Raw genomic sequence first — 22249 nt, 5'->3', positions numbered from 1 at the left:
CACTTTGTAGTAGAGGGGGAAACCTGGGCTGCCCAATTCAGAGAACATTTTTTCATTTCCCACTCCAACAATAGAAGATTTGGGAGCCAAAGTTAACCTGATGTCCTCTGTCTATGGTAAGAAACAGTGGCAAACAACAGATGTGAGGGTTAGCTGACGTTGGATGGGAAGGTGGGCCACAGCTGTTTCTGATTTACCCACCATGTTTATGCATGTAAATTTCAAGTCACAGAAGTGGCCAATGTGGTTTTAGACCTCAGCAGTAAAGTGAATTCAGATTTTAGCCTATGGGAAAAGAAGTGGTAATAAAGAAAAGTCTGTAGTTAATAAAATTATCTAAAACGGGAGAGGATACAGAATGGGTCTTTGTTCTCCCCTCTGTGTTTCTGTGCAGACTTTTGTGTGGGTCAAAGTGTGTTTTTGTTCTTGTTAACTTCTTATTGCCTTTCTTTTCATTAATGAAAGAACATTGTCCTCCTAATTATTTCCAAATTAGAGCAAAAGAGGCAGAAATGAGCTAGATCCATAGTTCCTGGAAACTGATGATGCATGTTGGGTAATTTAATTTGTGGCAATTACAAGGATTAACCATGAACTGGAAAGAGCTGCCTAGTATTGTGCTTTAAAATGCATGTATGAGACTTATGCCTCCATTTTCCATTCATGAAACAGAAGTATTCAGAAAAGGTTTTATGACTAAAGCACAGGTAAAGTTAGAATGAAGAGAGACAAGGATCTGTATATGTTATTCCTTCCAAAATTGGAGAAGGTGTAAATGCACACATGATCCTTGGGTTAAACTGCAGGCGATTCGTTATCTATTCGTCAGTTCTTCTGAATGAGGCTATGAGAACAGTCGTCTTCAGTGTTTTCTCACTCACATGTCAGGTGCTTCATTAAAGCAAATTCTTCGATCAAAGATAAAGCCTGGGCTTGCCCATTGATGGAATGTTTCCTTTCCTCTCCCAATAAGAAAAAAATTCCAGAGCCAAGATTAAGCCAGTCCTATGGTAAATTTTGGTCAAGGTCAAGATTAATGCTTTTTTTTTTTTATTTCAGTGACTTCAAAATTACAATTATATATGACAGAATTATTCCTCTGCGTGAGTAGCACAAAATAAGGAGAATCAACTTCCCCAGAACCCTTCCTTTTAAGTTTCTTTTGTTTCTTTCTAGCACAACACAGCTGGAGTAAACTGTGAACAGTGTGCTAAGGGCTACTACCGCCCTTATGGGGTTCCAGTGGATGCCCCTGATGGCTGCATCCGTAAGTTTCATTTCAAGTTGGTGTATCTTAGCCTGTGTGTACTGCTTCAATGAAGTCATCAGGCTAACTTTGGATCAGTTAATAACTTCCTTCATGCCTTCTTTCTTCAGAGTATTAGTTCTGCTCGCTATGTGACCTCAGTCACTTACATAGTCTCTTTGAATTTTGGATTTATTGCATGTAAATGGAAATGATAATATATTTCATAAGATTAAATAAAACGCAATTAAAAGCATGTAGGAAAATACTTACCACTGGGCCTGTCACATATTAGCCCTGTGATAAATGTTAGTTTCTCCATTTTCTGTTGTTTTGACATGTTTCTATGATCTCTAATAATTTCAATTTTTGGGCCAGAGGTGGTGGCTCACGCCTGTAATCCCAGGACTTTGGGAGGCTGAGGCAGGTGGATCAGTTGAGGCCAAGAGGTCAAGACGAGCCTGGTCAACATGGTGAAAAACCCTGTCTCTACTAAATACAAAAAATTAGCCAGGCATGATGGTGCTCACCCGTAATCCTAGTTACTCTGGAGGTGGAGGCATGAGAATTGCTTGAACCCGGGAGGCGGAGGTTGCAGTGAGCCAAGGTCGCGCCACTGCACTCCAGCCTGGGAGACAGAGTGAAACTATGTCTCAAAAACAACAACAACAACAACTGAATTAGAATAAGACAACATAGTAATGAGTTCATAAGGATTTAATAATAGTCACATTGTTTAAAATAGCTAATATTTGTTGAGTACTTGCCATATGTGAGGCATTACCTAAATACTTTCACAGAGGTCTTGTTTAATTATCACAACAAATAGGACATTGTATTATTATCCTCGTTTTTAGATACGGAGAAACCAAACAATCTGAGTAGTTATATATAATTTAGGCTAGGTGACAAAACCACTAACCGCTAGATCCAGGATATAGTTCTTTTTTTGTCTGACATGACTGTGCCATAACTATTCTATTACACAGAAGAATGCCTCTAGTTTTTTTCTTGTAGAATTATGAATCTTGTGTCAGATTTACAGACTTTTCCCTACATGTGCAACCTATACCCTATTCAATGCTTTGTTCTTTTAAGTTGCCTGATTGTCACAGCTGGAAAGCAATTCCAGTCCTGAAGGCAATCCTTTGCCCACTCCATGATTAATCATATCATGAACATTTGAGGGCATTAAAGTCCAAGGAATATGTAGACGGATTTACTTCTCTCTAGGGCATTCTTAGTTGTTAAAAAATGTGTTTTCACTTTTCTTCCTTCTTCCACATCATGCTGCAAAGTATGTCCATCGCCTGTCTTGTGCCTACAAAGAATAGGCATAGGGAAAGGAAAAGAGGACGTTGCTAATGTAACTGTACCTCATTAGGAGCCTCACTGTTTCATCACCTTTCTAGTTTTTTCATCATTGAAGTGGTCCACAGAGGTATTAGAGGCTTGGCATAAAGGATCAGTAGGACGCATGAATTCTAAGCAAATTAAGCAAAGGATACCAGGATGCCAGGTCACCCAGGTCTTCATGGGAGTTGTATTCAGATGAGCTGTGACAGTATTTTCCCTGTCCAGGATGCACCTGCCAGGTCAAGGGAGGCCCCCAAGTGGGAGGTCAACAAACTTCTTATACTTCAACTATGCCTTACTGCAGTGCAAGCCTGATAATCGTGCCTGATAATCATTTTTGGTTACAAAAGCTGCCTTCAGTAAGCCATTTCACTCAAATTAACATTTGGGTTATGGGTCTTGGTCTGCTGTCCATAGATTATATCTCCATGTCTAGGCACTCCACACTTGTGTCTGTATCATAACTGTGTATTATGACCACTTTGTGGACATTCACAGTTGGTTCATAGCTAGAAAGGGCTGTGCCCAACAGTGCTAAGGCATACACCCCCACTCCACCCTCAGCCCCTCTCACTGTAGTCTGTGCAGGCCTTGCCTCTGACTCAGTGAGCTGGGCAGTGCTCAGTGGGATAAACGACATCCATGAGAACTTCTGTGTGGATGCTCATTACAGCTGATCTCTGACAGCTCATGAGCTTCAGGCAGTGAGAACCATCAATCAGGTGTGAGGTGGGAAATAGGCTGTGCCCTTTCAAGAATACCTATAGACCAACGATCAAGTGTGGAACGTTTGCTGGGAAGTGTTGGAACATACTTACTTTGTTAAGTGCAGTGAAGGACTGATCCTTTGAAAACTGGATTTCTCTTAGCCTGCAGCTGTGACCCTGAGCATGCGGATGGCTGTGAACAGGGCTCAGGCCGCTGTCACTGCAAGCCAAATTTCCATGGAGACAACTGTGAGAAGTGTGCGGTTGGATACTACAATTTTCCATTTTGCTTGAGTAAGTACCCGCTGCGGAACAAGAGGCCACCCTTTTTGGTCCAGAGCTGGCTTTTGTGCATTAACCTCTGAGGCATGGTGGACAGGTAGGGAAGGCGAGACAGAAATGGGGCCAGGTGAGTTGTATTTATGTAAAAGTGTTTCTGAAAGTTTGGAATACAAATTTTATATTAGTACATTTTACAATCTTACTTATCTCCAAAGTGTTATGTTGTACCATAGAAATTGCCATCTCAGTAGATCAAAAAGGTCAAATAATTTGCAATTTCAACTTAATAATCCATGTGTGTGATTTTTCCTCCTAAATGGAGGAAAAATATCATGGGCTTCCAGATACTTGTTTGCATGCATATAGTGTGTGCTGTGTTTTAGGAGCCCGGGGACACATGTTTCCTCTCCTGCTGCGTAAGAGGCCAAGTTTTAAGCACCCGTACTCCAACCCACTGCAGTGATCTAAGTGAACATCTCAGCATCACCAAGAGAAAAAAATATGTGTTTGTCAGAAACGCTGTAGAGTGTGAAACAGGAGAATCTGTGAAACCAGCTACGCAAACTGTGATGAGCGTTGGCTCTGTTTGTTGTGCAACAGTGGGAAAACTGCACTTTGGGGTTAGGACAAAGAAACACTGTCTCAAGGAGAGCCTGTTTGTCTGTATCACTCTATCAGATGTTTCCTGGCCCCACCCTCCTGACTCCTGCAGAGCCATCATACGAAATGCATATTGAGTTGTGGGGACATGGGGGCAGGACTCACGTGAATGGGTAACTTATATGTTCTCGTTCACATCTGCCACCTCAGGTAATTGTTTAAATTGCACCTACTTTCTCTGTGGAGACTGTCCTACTTTGGTTGATGAGACACCACATCAGAATTTTATCAATGTTGAATCTGTGTGTCTTGGTAGAAGGCTGAACGAAATTGTATTTGCCTTTTTTTTTTTTTTTGAGACAGAGTTTCGCTCTTGTTGCCCAGGCTGGAGTGCAATGGTGCGATCTTGGCTCACCGCAACCTCTGCCCACCGGGTTCAAGCGATTCTCCTGCCTCAGCCTCCTGAGTAGCTGGGATTATAAGCATGCGCCACCACACCCGGCTAATTTTGTATTTTTAGTAGAGATGGGGTTTCTTCATGTTGGTCAGACTGGTCTCGAACTCCTGACCTCAGGTTATCTGCCTGCCTTGGCCTCCCAAAGTGATGGGATTACAGGCATGAGCCACCACGCCTGGTCTGCCTTTTTAGTGAAAAGAAGAAGAGGAAGAAGCCTGAAGTAGTTTTATGGCATAAACAAAATGTCAGGAAAAAAACATGAAAGAAAACATTTTTTTAAAGCCTTGACTTTATGTTAAAAAAACCAATAAAGATGTTAAGGAAGCCAAACTCATCCCTGCTCAGGCTGAGAGTTTGCTATTGTGAGCACGAAACATTCATTTCTGTGCATTGTTATACAAATGGGAATGTCTGACCAGTCTGGTTTCACTTACTAAACACATTTGAGATATAGCAATATTGTCTTTCTTTAAATTAATCTCTATATGCCACTTTTCACTAAGTGACAGAGGGTGTCGTCCTAGTTAGTACAACTTAGTGTTTTATTTTACTATCTCCTTAATCATTCTCTGTATTTTTAAATAAACTATCTTTACAGAAATTCCCATTTTTCCTGTTTCTACTCCAAGTCCAGAAGATCCAGTAGCTGGAGACATAAGAGGCAAGTAACCTCCCTTTTGGTTTAACTCCAGTGAAAATGTTATGCCCTTATTCTTTTCCTACTTCCTGTGCACACTGCCACATCCAAGGCCAAGTCTCCCTTCCTAGAGCATGGTAGGTGCCTTGCAGGTGTCTCCTAGTTGACCTACTACCCACCCATCAGTCCCCACTCCAGCCTGTCTCTTACGAGGGCACTACCTGACGTAGGAAACTGCACAGAGCTTGGATTAGATATCACCAGCTTGCTCGAAGACCTTCAGTGGCAGCCCGTGGTCTGTTGTCTTTTTTTGAGTTCCCTGAAAACAGACCCTGAGAAAGGAATGGAGAGCAAGTCATTTATTTGGGAGGCGATCCCAGGAAGGGAGAGAGTCAGGGAGTGAAGGGGACCATGATAAAGGTGCGATGGCAGGTAATGGCAGTTATCTGCCGTTAATGGAGGCTTTAGTGCTTCTGGGGCATTCACTGTCTGGCACTTACGGCTTGCCCTTCAGGAAGGCTGAGGAGCTTCTGCAGCCCCCAAACAAGCCCCTGGCAGAGAGTAGCAGTGGTGTGCAGTACGCAGTCTCCAGGGGTGGAGGGGTGAGTACCAGAGGATGTGGGTGTTACATTTACCTAATCATTCGTTCCCTAAGTATTTTAAGATTCCCTGTTATGTGCAAAGTACCATTCTGGCTGCTGGGGACTTAGCAGTAGACAGAATAGAAAAGAATTCCCAGCTTTCTTGGAGCTTATACTGTGGAGGGACCCAGGTAATAACATATATAATATAGAAACCCAGGCAAGGAAAATAGCTAATTCATTAGACTGTGAGAGGCAGAGTTGTATTCCGAACGTGGGTGCCAGTTTTAAGGGGGAGCCATTCACATCATAGGTATAAACTAACTCATGTGAGAAGATTCCAGGCCTCTGGGCTGGGTTCTGGAGCCATGGGGAGTTTCCTGCATAAACCCATTATGGCATCCGCAGGGATGCACAGGTTCTCAGAAGGGCACACCGGCACCAAGGAAAGGGCACAGCACACGCGCACAGCCCACGACTGGGCACCATCTGACTCATGCTCACATCCCCTGAGTTTGCCTCTCCTACCCCAGGGTGCCAGCAGAGGCCTGGTAGTCACTGGGGAGGAGGTAGTGCCAGGCATGTGTGAGCACGGGTTCCCCTCCTCTTGGCCAGACATTCCCATTTGTATAACGATGAACAGAAATGAATGTGTCGTGCTCACAATAGCTAAGTCTCAGCCTGAGCTGAATGTTTCGTGCTCACAATAGCACGGTGTGGACCAGCAGAGGAGATGGTTTCTGAAGAGCTCTCCTTGGCAGTGAAGTTCAGGCTCTACAGCAATATAGTAACTCAGGTATGGTCTGGAGGCAGCTTTGGTGATAAGTGCTGCTGAAAAAACAAGGCAGAGAGGAGGTTAGGGAACGTGAGGTTTACAGATTTAGATTAGGGCAGTCAGGGAAGGCCTCACTGAAGCAGGTGCAGGAAAGAGCAAGCGCAAAGTCCCCGGGGCAGGGGCAACCCTGGGCCAAGGGTGTTCAGCGAATAGAAAGAGGCCTGGTGTGTGAAAGTGGAGTGAGGGAAGGTGAGACTGGTAGGAAAGGAAGGCACCAGGGCTGGAGGGAGGCCCTCGTCAGCCACTAGAGAGGCCTTCCCTTTTACTCTAAATGAGACAGGAGCCGTGGAGACTTTTGCACAGAGAAGTGACGTTATATAAAGGCTCTCTGGGTCTACTGTATTGAAAGAAAGTCTCAGGAAAAGAGAAGAGAAGAAGCAAGGGGACCTGATGGGAAGCTTTTTTCATAATCCATGAGGAAGAGATGATGGTGGCTCAGACCCAGGTGGTGTCAGCGGAGATGACAGCAGTGGACAGATTGTGGCTATCGTCTGAAGGTAGAACCAGCAGGATTTGCTGGGGGATTGCTAGACCAGAAGTGGAACATGAGAGAGAGAGAGGGCTCTGGGTTGACTCCAAGGCTTTTCAGTTGAGCAAATAGAAGGAAGAAGTTGCTGTTTGTTGAGAGGGAAAGATTAAAGCAAGAGAAAGCAGAATGCATGGGCCGGAGGAGGGGTGGGCAGGGGCAGCGGTGGGAGCTCGTGGATGTTCTCTTCTGGCTGTGTTTTGTGGAATAACAAACAAGGTGAGAGCAAGAAGCAGGAGAGGAGGCCTTGGGGTTGAGTAGGGAGAAGGTATAAGAGTCATCCAGGAATGTAGAGGGGAGGACGGGTTTGGGAAAGTCGTGGGATTGCTGGGCGGCGCCAAGGGCTCCCTGGAGGTCAGTTATAACAGGACCTCAGTCCTGACGTCATTCCCTGCTTCTGCCCCACCCACACTCCTCCTCAGTCTACCCATGGTGCTGTGCGTTCTTGCACTGTGTGGGGGACCGTCTCATGTCAGATACTGGGCCACTCGAGGACAGCAGCTCTGCAGGGTGGGACAGTCACATTGGCTTAGAGACCTGCCTGCTAAGGCTCAGAGAGGGCCAGGCACATTCTCGTAACTCAGTTTGGAGGCTCTGCACAGATGCCAGTCATGGAGAATTTAAGGAATGGTGACTACTGAGGAGAGTTGCAGTCTTGAATATTTACCATAATCTTCATTCATTAAACTTTTATTAAGTGCCTATGCTGTGCTAGTCACTGCCAGGCAGCTGCCTGATACACAGTTCCTCCTGCCTGGGAGCTCCCAGTCTGAGGAGACATAGAAAGGTCAACAGTTCTCATGGCAGGAGTTAAGTGCCATGAGAGCATATGGGAGGGGCAGCCTTACAGCCAGGGTGAAGGTAGGAAGGAAGGAGGGAGGAAAGGAGGGAGCAGGGAGGGGAGAAAGGAGAGAGACAGAGTCCTGGAAGAGCTTCCCCAGAGCAGCAGGAGGAGGTATCCGAGCTGAGTCTTGGAGCATGAAGAGGAGCCAGTCAGGCAGAGGGGCAGGGAAGAGAAGCCATGGGGCTAGGAGAGAGGGGATGGCAGACAGGTCATTGGGACTGAAGCATGGGATAGAGAGAGGAAGTTCAAGGAGAGGACCTAGAGGAATAAGAAAAGACCTTGGCCGGGCGCAGTGGCTCAAGCCTGTAATCCCAGCACTTTGGGAGGCCGAGGCGGGTGGATCACGAGGTCAGGAGATCGAGACCATCCTGGCTAACATGGTGAAACCCCGTCTCTACTAAAAATACAAAAAAAAAAAAAAAAAAAAAACAACTAAAAAAAAAAAACTAGCCGGGCGCGGTGGCGGGCGCCTGTAGTCCCAGCTACTCCGAGGCTGAGGCGGGAGAATGGCGTGAACCCGGGAGGCGGAGCTTGCAGTGAGCCGAGATCACGCCACTGCACTCCAGCCTGGGAGACACAGGGAGACTCCGTCTCAAAAAAAAAAAAGAAAAGACCTGAGTGGGCAGCCAGTTCAGATGTGTAGGTTTGCGAAGCACAGCTGTGCCTCATCTAAGGGGCACCGCAATTATGGAAGACATTGCAGATTTGCATATTGATGATGATGATTTTATAGCAGGTGACAGGAAAGCATCTTGAGGAAGGGGCACCTTTTTCTAATTTACACAAAGATGCCCCATGGGTTGCTGGCAGCCTGGAAAATGTTGAAGGATCTACTCTGTCACATGTGAAGGACTTCGTATTGTGTCCTGCAGACATTGGGTCACTGTCAAGGGATTTAAAACTGGGAAGTGATATGAAAAGGCTGATGTTTTTGAAATATCACTCTTGACACCAGCATGGAGAATGAATCAGAAGGAGAGAGATGGGAAGCAGAGAGCCTCCTTAGGAAGTTCTCAAAATAATCCAGGCAAACAAAGATGAGGTCTGGAACTCTGGCGGTACAGAGGGATTCAAGGGATTTTCTTGAGATATAATCACTGTGACTTAGGGATGAGGTGTGGGATGTTCTTTCTTTTTCTATTTTAATCAGAATTCTTTGCACCTCAATGCCAAGGTAAAGCCCAAGTTTCTCACTGAATCTCAATACCTCGTTTAATGCCAAGACTGTAATTCACAGTAAAAATGTTCTCTTTCCCTGTGGCATTCATTCTCAGCCTACAGGGCTGTGGCATTAGGACCTTGTATGGCAGCTGTGATGGACGGACAGGGTGGTTGGTGCTCGTGCCAGCCTGGGTTCCAAGGCTTCCCTCGTCATGAATGTGTCCTTGTCACTTCTGAAAAGGAGGAAAAACTTTCTTCTACCCTCTTAGGTCCCATGGGTGGGCCTAGAATTAAATGAACCTAAGACAGATTAACAGCAAAAAAGCCTACAAATTTATGTAATATTTTTACATGTACATGAGAGTCTCTAGAAGGAAAATCAAGACCAGAAAAAGCCATTAGGCCCCAGAGCCTATGTATTGTACATGTTTACACAAAGGACAATGAAGTATGGAGTGTGACAAGACAAAAGAGCTTGGGCTAGTGGCTCTACATTGTGGGAGTGGCTAGGAAGCATTGGGGGAAACTAAGGGTTATTTTAGTGGGTTTGTTGGTGCAGATCCAATCCAGTCGACTCCCAGTCTCCAGTGATAAGCATGCTCTCCTCCTGGTACAAGGAGGGCAGGCACCTTTCTCCTGGGAAATTTTATGACCTGCTTTTAGGTAGAAAGGGTGAGATCAGAGAACGCTTCCTATATCTGCTGCTTCTAAAGTGCCTTTGCTGGAAGCAGTCAGTATGCTAAAATGGCATATCATTCTCAGCTTGTATTTTTAGTATAATAGAAAGAACATGGGCTTTGAAATCTGGCAGTCCTGGGTTCAAATTCTGACACTGCTTCCCTGGCTGTGTGACCTTAGGCTATTTAATTAACCTTTCTGAGCATCTTTTATTTTTTCATCTATAAAGTACTTACCTGTCTTACAGGGCTCTTATTTGACTTAATTATTATTTTTGAGCAGTATCTATTTCCCAAGGAATACTGTGCACTGGCCCTGGGGGCCTGTGGTGACCTTTCACTAGCTGTTCAGTCTGCTGGGTGATTTACTTATCTATTTCTGGTTCATAAGTCACCCCAAAACTAAGTAGTTTAAAAGAACAAGGGTTATTTCTCTCAATTGTGTGAGTTGGCTGGGCAGGTCTTCTGCTGGACTTGCTGGAGGGTCTTCTGGGGCTGGATTTAGCTGGGACATTTGGGAGTCTCTGTCTTTGTGGCCTTTTGTCCTCAGGGAGGCCAGACTATGTCCCTCCACGGTGGTCTCAGGATTCCTGGAGGGCAAGAGTGGAAACGGCAAGGCCTGTGGTGACCTGGACTCAGAAGTCACATGACAATACTTACACCTCATTCTAGTGGTCAAAGCAAGTCACGGGCCAATATACGATCCCCAAAATGAAAGCATTGTGAAAGAGAAGCAAAGTTAAGATAGAGAATAAAAGGAAGAAAGTGGGGGCCATTTATACTGACTGGTCAGGGGGACCTTCTGAGGAGCTGATGTTTGAACTGATGCCTGGTGGATGAGAAAGAGTTGACTGTGCTAAGAACTAAGGGAAGTGCATACCAGGTGGAGAGACTGGCCTGAGCAGAGGTCCTGAGGTGGGAAAGCCCTGGATAGAGGTACTAGAAGCAGCCTGACTGTGGGGAAGGCCAGTGCCGGGAGGGTAAGTGAGACGATCCAAGGGAAGCCCCCGAGGTCTGGCATGTAGTAGGGCTGAATTGATGTTAGTTTCTTTTCTTCTAAAAATTAGAACGAAGAAATATGTTTAATTCATGACTGTCACGAGATGGGAATCTATTAAATTGAAGTTATACTTTACAAAGCTCAGCTTTAGAGGGAAAAGAAAATGTTTTCACATGAATAGATGTTAAAAGAATGGTTTGCAAATGAATGCCCACCCCTACATGTTTTTTTTTTAATGATATGTCTGACCTTTTGTGAATTTTTAAAAATTTCCCTTCAAGATGTAGTCTTCTGAGTTAAGAATGTTTAATAGCCATAGATAATTCATAATCTGTATTTCCATGATAGAAACCTAGAGGAAGGGAGAAATTAAGAAAGGGATGGAAGATGGAGACCCCTTCTGAAAATTTCCTGTCTTCCGCAGGGTGTGACTGTAATCCGGAAGGCGTTCTCCCTGAAATATGTGATGCCCACGGACAGTGCCTGTGCCGCCCTGGGGTTGAGGGCCCTCGATGTGATACCTGCCGCTCTGGTTTCTACTCGTTCCCTATTTGCCAAGGTAAGTGGGCAAAACATAGCATGTTCATAATCAACCCCTCAAGATAAATTTCCTCCTGAGGAAATGCAGATCTTTCTGGCAGAGCTGTGTGACTTGCAGTTTAATAAATGAGCCCCTGGCTTATATATGGATGTTACACGTGATTGTCCTACCTGGACCTTATCACCTCCCTTCTTTCCAACCTTACCCTGCCTCCTGCCTGGTAGTTAGCACATGGACTCTGAAATAATCTGTTTGGGTTCAAATCCTGGCTCCGGAGAGGACGTGGTATCTGAACAGCATTTAGGAACCTGCCACTGCTTCTCAGATTCTGTTAGGGTGGGTCTCTGGATGCTAATAGGGTTTGCAAATTGGAAGTGTGTGAATAAGATTAGTAAGATGGGAAGGTGGATGAGAGAAGAAGGCAGGGTGTTCTAGAAAGAGGGGACAGTGTGTGCAAATCATAGAGACATGAGACCACAACCGCCCCCTCTTCCCCACTTGTTTGTATCCTAGTATCCCATCCTAGCAAGAGTCGCTGAGGGGGATGGAAGGTGGGAGGAGGAGGTGTCTGGTCCAGTCCCTAGAGCATGGCAGGTATGCACTCAACGTTTCGTGAGTGAACACATGAATGAATGAATTTGCCCAAATTATTCTCCCCTGCTTCCTTTCTACTGTCTGACATTATTCTTTCTGCAGACAATGGTATAGGGGAAGGGAAAAGAAAGATGAGAAGATTATTATCAGTCTGGGATCAAGGCAGGAAATAAAACACCACTTCAGACACTATAAGCAGAAAGAGATTTACTATAGGTAATTAGTTGCTAACCCAGAGGAGTTATTAAGAGCCAGAGCAGCAGGTTCTAGGCTGGGCTTCCAAGGAGGCCTCTAATGGAATGGCTGGGTTTTAATCCCAGACTGCCATGGCCCAGTGCAAGGATGGGAGGCCCATGGTTGGTACCTTCATCTCTTGGTGTCCAGGAAGCCAGAGACAGGGCACAGCTGCATAAATGCTCCACCAGCTACAGGATGCAGCCTCTTCCTTATCTCCCATCTGTCTAAGCTTATTCACACACTTCCAATTTGCAAACCCAATTGACATTGAGAGCCCTGCCCCAACAGAGTCTGAGAAGTGCTGTCTTTAAGTTTCCCAGCCTCTGAACACTGGAGGAGTTTAGAATAGGTATTAGGTCATCTCACCTGCAAGGTCAGCCACACTAAGGAACTGTGAGTGTGAAAAACTCCCTCCCCTAAGCTGGAGGACAAAGTAGTGAAGAGCAGGGGTGGCACTAGCTATCAACTTGAGCAAGTTACTTAACCCCTGTGTTCCTCAATTTCCAAAAAATAGTGCCTGTCTCATAATTCATTGTTGTGAGGGTTACATATGTACTGACAGGTAAAGCTCTTAGAACTGAGGAAGTACTTGTTTGTAAGTTAGTATTCACTTTCACCTTTCTTCTCCTGACCTATACTTCCCTCTGCATCATTTTAAGAGCTTGCAGTGTCAGTTCCAGCCGTCTCCCTGTTTGCTTAAATGCCTGAATCCCATACCCCAAACCTTTCCTTTACCTTCTGGCTCCTGGCATGCAAAACATTCTTGTGGCTGAAAATATCTCAAAGGTTTTCTTTTTTTCCTCCTCTTTACCAGCCACAACTTTAGACTCATTCTGATGGAATGAATTACAAATATTCTAACTTAGTCATTCATATGGACAAAGCTTGTGTTTATGGATACAAACATAATGAATAATACAACACTTTAAGAATGCTCTTTTCTACATTTCTTCACTACTAGTTCTAGTTTTTACATAAAAAATAGAACTAATTTATTTTAAGGTAGGTAGAAAATGCATGAATGTATTCACAATAAAACAGAGGGGAGGAACCACTTCCATAACAACAGAGTAGGGAGCTTGGTAGATACTCTTTACAGTAAAACAGAAATTTAACCAGTGAAAATATTTTAAAAAATTGTTTGAAGTCTCTGTTAATAGTCATAAGAGCATATAGCAAATGAAGAAACAATTACTTAACAACATTTGAATCTAGGTAAAAAATAAGAGTCTCCGTTACATTTCAGCCATGACCCTCTTCATTATCCACCCTCAACTCTGTTTGATAGAAAGTCTACCCATATGTGTTGCCAAGAAGATGGGCACTCTCTTTACCCTGTACCCCCGTTTGGGGCTATGGTTTGTTTCATTTTGGTAGGGGCAGGCTGCTGATATTTCTCATCCTTCTGCAGTCCTGTATAGCAGAAGCCCTATTCCAGGTGGGCTCAGCAAAGAGGACCAGCTCTGTCTTACCCACCACCCCTCCCCTGCAGGGTAGGAGCTCTAACTTAGGCACTTCAGGCTGAAAATTTTGGGATCCCAATCACCCCTACCCAAGCTGGCTCATAGAATAGGGGTCCATGGTGGAAGAGGAAAACTGAGAAGACCACGGCACCACCTCCACCTGTGTCCACTTGTAGAGCAGAGCAGAGTTTCAAAGAAACAGGGAAGTGGGACCCATACATAGGGGAAAAAGAAGACAATAGAAACAACTTTTGAATGAGACAGATGGTAGTCTTAGAAAAGACTTTAAAGCAGCTATTATAAATCTGTGTAGAAGACTAAAGGAAATCATGGTTAATGAATTAAAGGAAGGTGTGATGACAACATTTCATTGAATAGAGAATATCAATAAAGAGATAGAAATTGTTTTACAAAATAACCAAATGGAAATTTTGGAGTTGAAAAGTATAATAACTGAAATGAAAGATTCACTAAAGTGGCTTAACAGTAGATTGGGCTAGCAGAAGAATCAGCAAACTTAATGACAGATTGATAGAGATTATGCAGCCTGAAAACAGAAAGAAAAAAAGAATGAAAATAAATGAACAGGCAGCGGTCAGTGGCTCATACCTGTTATCCCAGCACTTTGGGAGACTGAGTGGGGCGGATCACTTGAGGTAAGGAGTTTGAGACAAGCCTGGCAAACATGGTGAAACTCTGTCTCTATTAAAAATACAAGAATTAGCCAGGCGTGGTGGTGGGTGGCTGTAATCCCAGCTACTTGGGAGACTGAGGAAGGAGAATTGCTTGAACCCGGGAGGCAGAGGTTGCAGTGAGCCGAGATTGCACCACTGCACTCCAGCCTGGGCGACAAGAGTGAAACTCTGTCTCAAATAAATAAATAAATAAATAAATAAATAAATAAATAGAACCTGAAAGAAATAGGGGATACCATTAAGCACAACATATGTGTAATGAGAGCATCAGAAAGAGAGGGGAGAGAAAAATGAATAGAAAAAAATAGTCAAAGAAATAATGGTGGAAAACTTACCAAATTTAATGAAAAGCCATCTATACATTTAAGAAGCTTAATGAACACCAAGTAGCATAAATACAGAGGGATCCACAGCCAGACTTATTATAGTTAAAATCGTAGTTAAAATTTTGAAAGACAAAGAGAAAATCTTGAAAGCAGGAAAAAAGACTCATTATATACACAGGAACCCCAGTTAGAATAACAGTTGACTTCTCATTAGTAACAATAGAGGCAAGAAGGCAGTGGGATCATATATTCTAAGTGCTGAAAGTGGAAAAACTGTCAACCAAGAATCTTCTGTCCATCAAAGTTACTGTTCATGATCAAGGCTAAGTAAAGGCTTTCTCAGATGAACAAAAACTAACAGAATTCACCCAACCTGACTTATAAGAAATAATAGAAATAATAAAAGATGTTCTTAAAGCTGAAACAGGCATCATCAAACAATAATTTGAGTAACATGTAAAAATTACAAAAGACAGTATAATTGAATATTTGTGTACATTCTTCTCTTGACTGATTTTAACAGAAAGTATACAAGCTATCTATACAGATATATACATACGTACATAAATATTGGGCCTATATCATATAAAAATGTAATATGTTTGACAGTAGCACAAAAGAGATGGGTGAGAACAAAGCTGTATTGGAGTAAGAAAATGACACAAATCTTTAGGAAGGAAGAAATAAAGAGAACTAGAAAGGATAAGTAGAGTTCGTAAAGACACTCCATAAATATATGCTTGCTCTCCTTTCTTCTGTCATCTTCCTTAGAAAACATAGATTATATAAATTAATAATTATAAAAATGTATTGCTGGGTTTTAATATATAGAGACATAATATATATAATAACAATAGTACAAAAATGGTGCAGAGGGAATGGAGCTACATAGGAGTAAAAGGTCTATTTTACTGGAACTAAATCAATATAATACTGAAGTAGATTCTTTTTTGTAAGCCCTAGAGTAACCACTAATATAATAATTCAAAAATGATTAAAAAGTCATTAAACAGAATAAAAATTACACTAGAAAATATCTAATACAAAAGAAAACAATAAAGGAGGAATAGAGGAACAAAAAATACATGAGATATATGAAAATAAAATGCAAAATGGCCAAGGTAAATCCAACACTATCAATAATAACATTAAACATGAGTTGATTCAACCTCATACTATAAACAAAAATTAGTACAAAATGGATGAAGAAATTAAATGTAAGAGCTAAAACTATAAATCTCTTAGAATAAAATAAAGGCATAAATCTTCATGACCATAAATTAGGCAATTGTTTCTTAGATATGACAAAGAAAGCATAAGCAGCAAAAGAAAAAATAGATAAACTGGACTTCATCAAAGTTAAGAACTCTTGCACTCCAAAGGACACTATCAAAAAAGTGAAAAGACTAATAGAATGGAAAAAGTTATTGCAAATCATATATCTGATAAGGCACTACTATCATATACATATGTAATATATACAATCTGGATATATTATTATAAAATAATCCACATATATGGATATATTATTATTTTTAAAACTCAGTACTTAAAAACTAAAAATAATTAAAAAGACAACCTAACTGAAAATGAGTAAAGGATTTGAATAGACATATCTTCCAAGAAGATATACAAATGGCCAGTTGGTACATGAACGGATGCTCAATATTATTAGTCATTAGGTAAATGCAAATATAAACCACAATGAAATACCATTTTATATCCACTGGAAAGGCAGGCAATAACAAGCATTGGCTAGGATGTGGAGAAATTTGAACCCTCATACATTGATAATGGGAATGTGAAATAGTACAGTGACTTTGGAAACAGTTTTGCTATTCCTGAAAAAGTTAAACATAAAGTTACCATACTACCCAGCAGATCCACTCCTCAGTGTATATCCAAAAGAAATGAAAACACATCCACACAGAAACTTGTATATGAATGTCCATAGCAGCATTATTCAAAATAGCCAAAATGGAGAAACAACCCATATGCTCAACTGATGAACAGATAAATAAAATGTGGTATATCCATACAATAGAATATTATTTAGCAATAAAAAGGAACGAAGTACTTAGGCATGCTACCACATGAATAAACCTTGAAAACATGATGCTAAATGAAAGAAGTCAGTCACAAAAGTCACATATTGTGTGATTCATTTATATGAAATGTCCAGGATAGGAAACTTTATAGAGATTGAAAGTAGATTTGTGATTGGGAGTGAAGGTAGAGGACAATGTGGATTGGCTGTTAATGAATGTGGGATTTCTTTTAGAGGGAACGAAAATGTTCTAAAATTAGATTGTTTCAAAGGTTGCACATCTCTGTGAATATATTAAACAACATTAAGTTGCACACTTTATACTTTAAATGGGTGAATTGTATGGTATATGAATTTTATCTCAATAAACTTATTTGAAAAAGATAAGGCAGAGGTGGGAGGTGGAATCCCAACACACTAAAGAAGGGGTCTTCCTCCCCAGACAGTTGTCAGCCTTATCTCTTTGTAAATTTGATGCTCATCTCTCTTATGTTTTATAGTGATGATCAAATAATGTACATTTGAATTTCAGAGTTAAAAGGAATCGAAATCACAAGTACTTATTTTATAGCAACCATTCTGAGACCCAGGAGAATACGTAGGGAGTAGATAGTTGCAGGGTGGTGAGTAGCACCCACATTTTTTTACTCTCAGCCTGGTATACAGCAGGAATTCTATTCTATTCTTTAAACCCCTTCCTCACCTAGTGATCTAGGACATCAAGAAGCGTGAGGGCTGTTCTTCTAAGGCTGAGCTTTTCATACTGCAGTTCACTGTCCATTAGTGGATAGAGAAATCAATTTACAGGGTATGGGCCAGCATAACAATGAAATAGAATAGAATAAAAATTATTAGAATGAATCATAAGTAGTAGAGAAAATAAATCTCTTGTAAAGTTCTTGTTCATAGTTATTTATGTTTTGCTAGATATCTCTATCATCTATTAGTGTGTGTGTGTGTGTGTGTGTGTGTGTGTGTGTGTGTGTGTTTATTGGGTTATAATGTGAAATGTATTTTTTACTGTGAACGTGGCTAAAAAGTTTGGAAACTGCTGTACTAAAAGATCCTGAAGGATTTTATCTGCGCTTCTGAGTATGGGAAGTAGTTTGCCACTTTCCTTTTCTGAGTAGTTTGTCACTTTTCTTTTATTCTGCTCTTTGGTCTTGCGGCTTCAGACTCTCAAATAGTTATAACCTGAAGTCATAGAACATTTGGGTGAATTTACTCTCATTCAGCTGGAAACTGTTGCTCAGTAAATTGCAGCAATAATCTGATGAATCCATTTTCCCCATGAAGATATTCCTGTGCCAGCATACACTGCATAATTCCTTCCTAAACCTGTTTGAGGGGCAGAAAGCACTCCGCCTTACTTTTTTACCATTATCTATGAAGAGCAAGGACCAAAGAGATAAACATGAAGAACTAGTTTGAGATGCATATCCTGTTTTATCTTTAATCCATGATCTTGTCTTTACTATTCTTCCTTAAACCCTGCGAGGAGAAAGGACGGTATAAATTTCAAAGTCCTATAATCTTTACATAACTCAGAGTGTGGAGACTTCAGTCTGACCTTACCAGCAAGCTCCCTAGAAATGTAAGCAGCAGACACAGTTACTTTTTTAAGATGTTTGGCTTTGATTAATAGGTTGAACTTGGGGTCCTTTGTCAGGGGGAAAATGATAGATAATTGGGATTTCACAAATGTATATAACAGACCAGATGTAGTGGCTCATGCCTGTAATCCCAGCACTTTGGGAGGCCAAGGTGGGTGGATCACTTGAGGTCAGGAGTTCAAGACCAGCCTGGCCAACATGGTGAAACCCTGTCTCTACTAAAAAAAAAAATACAAAAATTAGCCAGGTGTGGTGGCACATGCCTGTAATTCCAGCTTCTTGGGAGGCTGAGGTGGGAGAATCACTTGAATCTGAGAGGTAGAGGTTGCAGTGAGCTGAGATCGCACCACTGAACTCCAGCCTGAGCATCACAGACTGAGAATCTGTCTAAAACAAACAAACAAAAAAACAAACAAATGTGTATGATAATCTGCCTTTCATTAGAGTCACTCTTTCAAATGAGAATCATCTGATATTCTTCATATGAGTAGTAAAGAAAACTTCTTGAATTTAAAAGTAAATATGAGGAAAATATTTAAAAACCACCCATATCACTCTTTTTGAAAATGTTAACATTGAAGTATTGGCTCTGAACAATGATATATACAAAATTCCAAAGCGAAGTCACCATGTGCAGATTTTCAAAATAAATGTCCAGAGAACTGTTTTATTTTATGACACTCTAGTCTCTCACACTCAAAGGATTATGAAAAGGTTAGGAGAGTGGAGGAGAGAGAATCTGGGAGGGGGTGGATATCTATGGAGGAAACTATTGCTGTGAACTCTTTACCCTTCTTCCTCGCCTCAAAACGCGTGAGTGACCTCTGATGTGTCTTAGTCCATTTGGTATTGCTGTGACAGAATACCTGAGATTGGGTAGTTTATAAAGAAAAGACGTTTATTTAGTTCACCATTCGGCAGGCTGGGAACTTCAAGAGCATAGCGCCACATCTGGCTGGCTTCTGGTGAGGGCCACATACTGGGGCAGAACATAGTGAGGTGGAGCAGTGAGTGAGCATGTGCAGAGATCACATGGTGAGAGAGGACGCAAGAGAGAGAGTCCAGGAAGCCAGACTCACTTTTATAACAACCCACTCTCACGGTAACTAATCCAGTCCTGTGGGAGCAAGAACGCAGTCACTGTCTCAGGAGGTCATTAACCCGCTCGTGAGGAATCCACCCCCATGACCCAAACACCTCCACTAGGCCTCATCTCCCAACACTGCTGCACTGGCAATGAAACTTCAACATGAATTTTGGCAGGACAAACCACATCCAAACCATAGCACATGGGATGCCTCAGGAAGGGCAGAGGTGCTTCTGGCCAGACTTCGGCTTGGAAAACCCAAAGGCTAAGAGCTGGATGCTTTTTTGCTTGAGGCAGAGCAGGGAGAGTGTTCCCGTGCTGGGAATGGCCTGTGCTTAATGCGCTGGGGCAAGGGATGTGTAGGTGCTTCCCACAGCCAAATGTGGGGGAATCCAGGTGCGTGTCTTAGTTCCTGCCCAATAGGTCTGCTCAGAAACATCAGGAGATCCTACCCAAAGCAGCTGAAGTTTTTGTCCAGACGCCTGTTTTAAAATAGAGTGTATTAATAGGAAATTTGGGGTTCAGTAAGGACAGCAGACCGGGAGACAACTGCTATTGAGAAGATACAGTTCCCAGAGGAGGGGCAGAGCATGCTATAGGGGCCACATGGAGAAGCGTCAGGGTCGGTTTGGAGGCAGAGGGAGGGGAAGAAACTGTAGACAGAGCATTTCCATAGTAAGGAATGGGCGGGGATAAGCAGGTTTAGGATTGGCTAGTTTGAATATTTCAGTGGGCGCTGGGACATAGAGGCTGACCCTAGTTGTCTGGTACCTGGCCCTGGGGTGATTAGGGCAGGGAATACCAGAGTATGAGAGCTGGTAGAGGAGGTAGTGGGGCCATGCTCTGGACTGGCCAGTGTGCATTCCGAAAGCAGCTCTCTGGAGGGTTGTTTACTATCTCTGGGAATTGGCTCACCCTGGGAGGGGCAGTCCCTCCAGGGTCAGCAAGGCCCCAAGATTTCAAAGCATCAGAAACAGAAAATAAAAGAAATGGTGAGTCCAATGCCCAGGGGCTGAAGCAGTTGTGGGCTGAGCAGAGAGTCACAAGCAACAGAAATAGAGAGGCTTCCATCCCTGGAGGACAAGGGAATGGCAGGAGAGAGGTGCTCAGCAGACGACCACCAAGAGGCCCTACACAGCATCCTTGGAAGAAGAGCCAGTTTGAGATTAGCGTAGGGCTGGTCCAAGAACAATTGTGTGGGGAAAAACTCTTTCCTCTAATTGTGGTTTTCCTCGACTCTTACACCGTAACAACCATCAACACAGAGAGAATGTCTGTGACCAAATGTGTGGGGGTCCTTCCCCATCACCAAGCAGCAGCCACCAGCCAAGTGTCCTCCAATTCAGTTCTGACACTGCTTACCTGAAGACAGTGCCAGATCCCACAGGTTGAGGGCTCAGTCCCCAAGATTGCTCCCTCCTTCCTTTACCATCAGCTGCAAGCCTGGGCCTCTGGATCATCTGACAGAGCGGCTTCAAGTTGGGGTTCCCACAACTCTCCTTTGGATTCAGTTAATTTGCTGGAGTGGCTCACAGAACTCAGGAGAACACCAAATTACATTTACTGGTTTATTATAAAGGATTTTGCAAAGATACAGATGAAGAACACATAAGACGAGGTGTGGGGGAAGAGACTGGGAGCTTCCATGCCCTCCCTGGGCACCACTCTCCAGGAACCTTCACATGTTCAGCTGTCTGGAAACTCTCTGAACCCTGCACTCTTGGGTTTTTAAGGAAGCTTCCTGACATCAGCATTCCTTCCCCCAGGGTATGGACTTGACCCTCTCTGGGGAGAGTCTTAAGACTCACAATCACAAAGGTCGGGGAAGATAAGTGTCCTGCCTTGGGGCAGGTTAAAAGAGGGCAAGAGAAGGTCAGAGGCCTGTCCCAAGGCCTAACACACCCAACATTTTAACAAAAGACTGTAACTAGTACTATGGGAGTTACTAGCCAGAAACTGTGGGCAAAAACCACTACATATCATGACACCACAACAGTTCTTTCCTCTTCCCTCTTCTTCCTCCCCCACCAAGTTGAAGCCAGCTGTGGGGAAAGAATGCCCACTCCCACCCCCAGCCCACTCCTGCCACCCACCTCTCTGCCTTCCCTGCCCACTGTGGGATTTTGGTCTGAATCAGGTCTGAGCTGGAGGACAGGAGATTTGACTTTAAACTGGATTTCTACTTACTTTCTGTTCTCTTACCTAAGAGTGTGCTGACAAACCCTACAACTCCTGGAGTTTTCATCTAGGTGCAGGGAGGCAGTTACCCACACTACATAAAATTGAAAAGGGCCGTGGGAGTTAGTTGACAGTGGGAGTTGTGCTTGTTGAATACACTAATTGTCTAACAGTCAGTTGCATCTCCATGTGGCTTCGTTTACCATGGCTTCCTTAAAGGGACTCCGTGATTTTGATTTGTTTCTAGAGAATTCTATTATTTTTAATATTCTGCTTATATAAGCGTAGATTTCCTTAAAAACCCACAAACTCTCAACATTATTTTCACAAAAATCCCTATTTTTTATTTTTATTTTTTTTATTTTATTTATTTATTTTTGAGACGGAGTCTTGCTCTGTCACCCAGGTTGGAGTGCAGTGGCCGGATCTCAGCTCACTGCAAGCTCCTACTCTCGGGTTCACGCCATTCTCCTGCCTCAGCCTCCCGAGTAGCTGGGACTACAGGCGCCTGCCACCTCGCCCGGCTAGTTTTTTTTTTTTTTGTATTTTTTAGTAGAGA

The 22249-nt window shown here is 42.9% G+C and overlaps 1 protein-coding gene across 6 annotated transcripts in view; it reads left to right on the top strand.

Moving 5' to 3' along the window:
- The window catches only part of LAMA3 (laminin subunit alpha 3), a 274694-nt gene that overhangs the window by 89878 nt on the left and 162567 nt on the right, over nucleotides 1–22249 (top strand). For 5 of the 6 annotated variants that reach the window (XM_074022716.1, XM_074022718.1, XM_005587022.4 and 2 more), the window contains 4 exons: nucleotides 1177–1267; nucleotides 3472–3603; nucleotides 5247–5309; nucleotides 11334–11468. In XM_074022716.1, the coding sequence (XP_073878817.1) occupies nucleotides 1177–1267; nucleotides 3472–3603; nucleotides 5247–5309; nucleotides 11334–11468 (421 nt within the window). The remainder of the gene's footprint in view (nucleotides 1–1176; nucleotides 1268–3471; nucleotides 3604–5246; nucleotides 5310–11333; nucleotides 11469–22249) is intronic. The other variant, XM_015440095.3, reaches the window with a different exon arrangement.

The sequence above is a fragment of the Macaca fascicularis genome, chromosome 18 (assembly GCF_037993035.2).
Source record: "Macaca fascicularis isolate 582-1 chromosome 18, T2T-MFA8v1.1".
Classification (NCBI taxonomy): Eukaryota; Metazoa; Chordata; class Mammalia; order Primates; family Cercopithecidae; genus Macaca; species Macaca fascicularis.
This window is presented reverse-complemented; position numbering and strand designations above follow the sequence as displayed.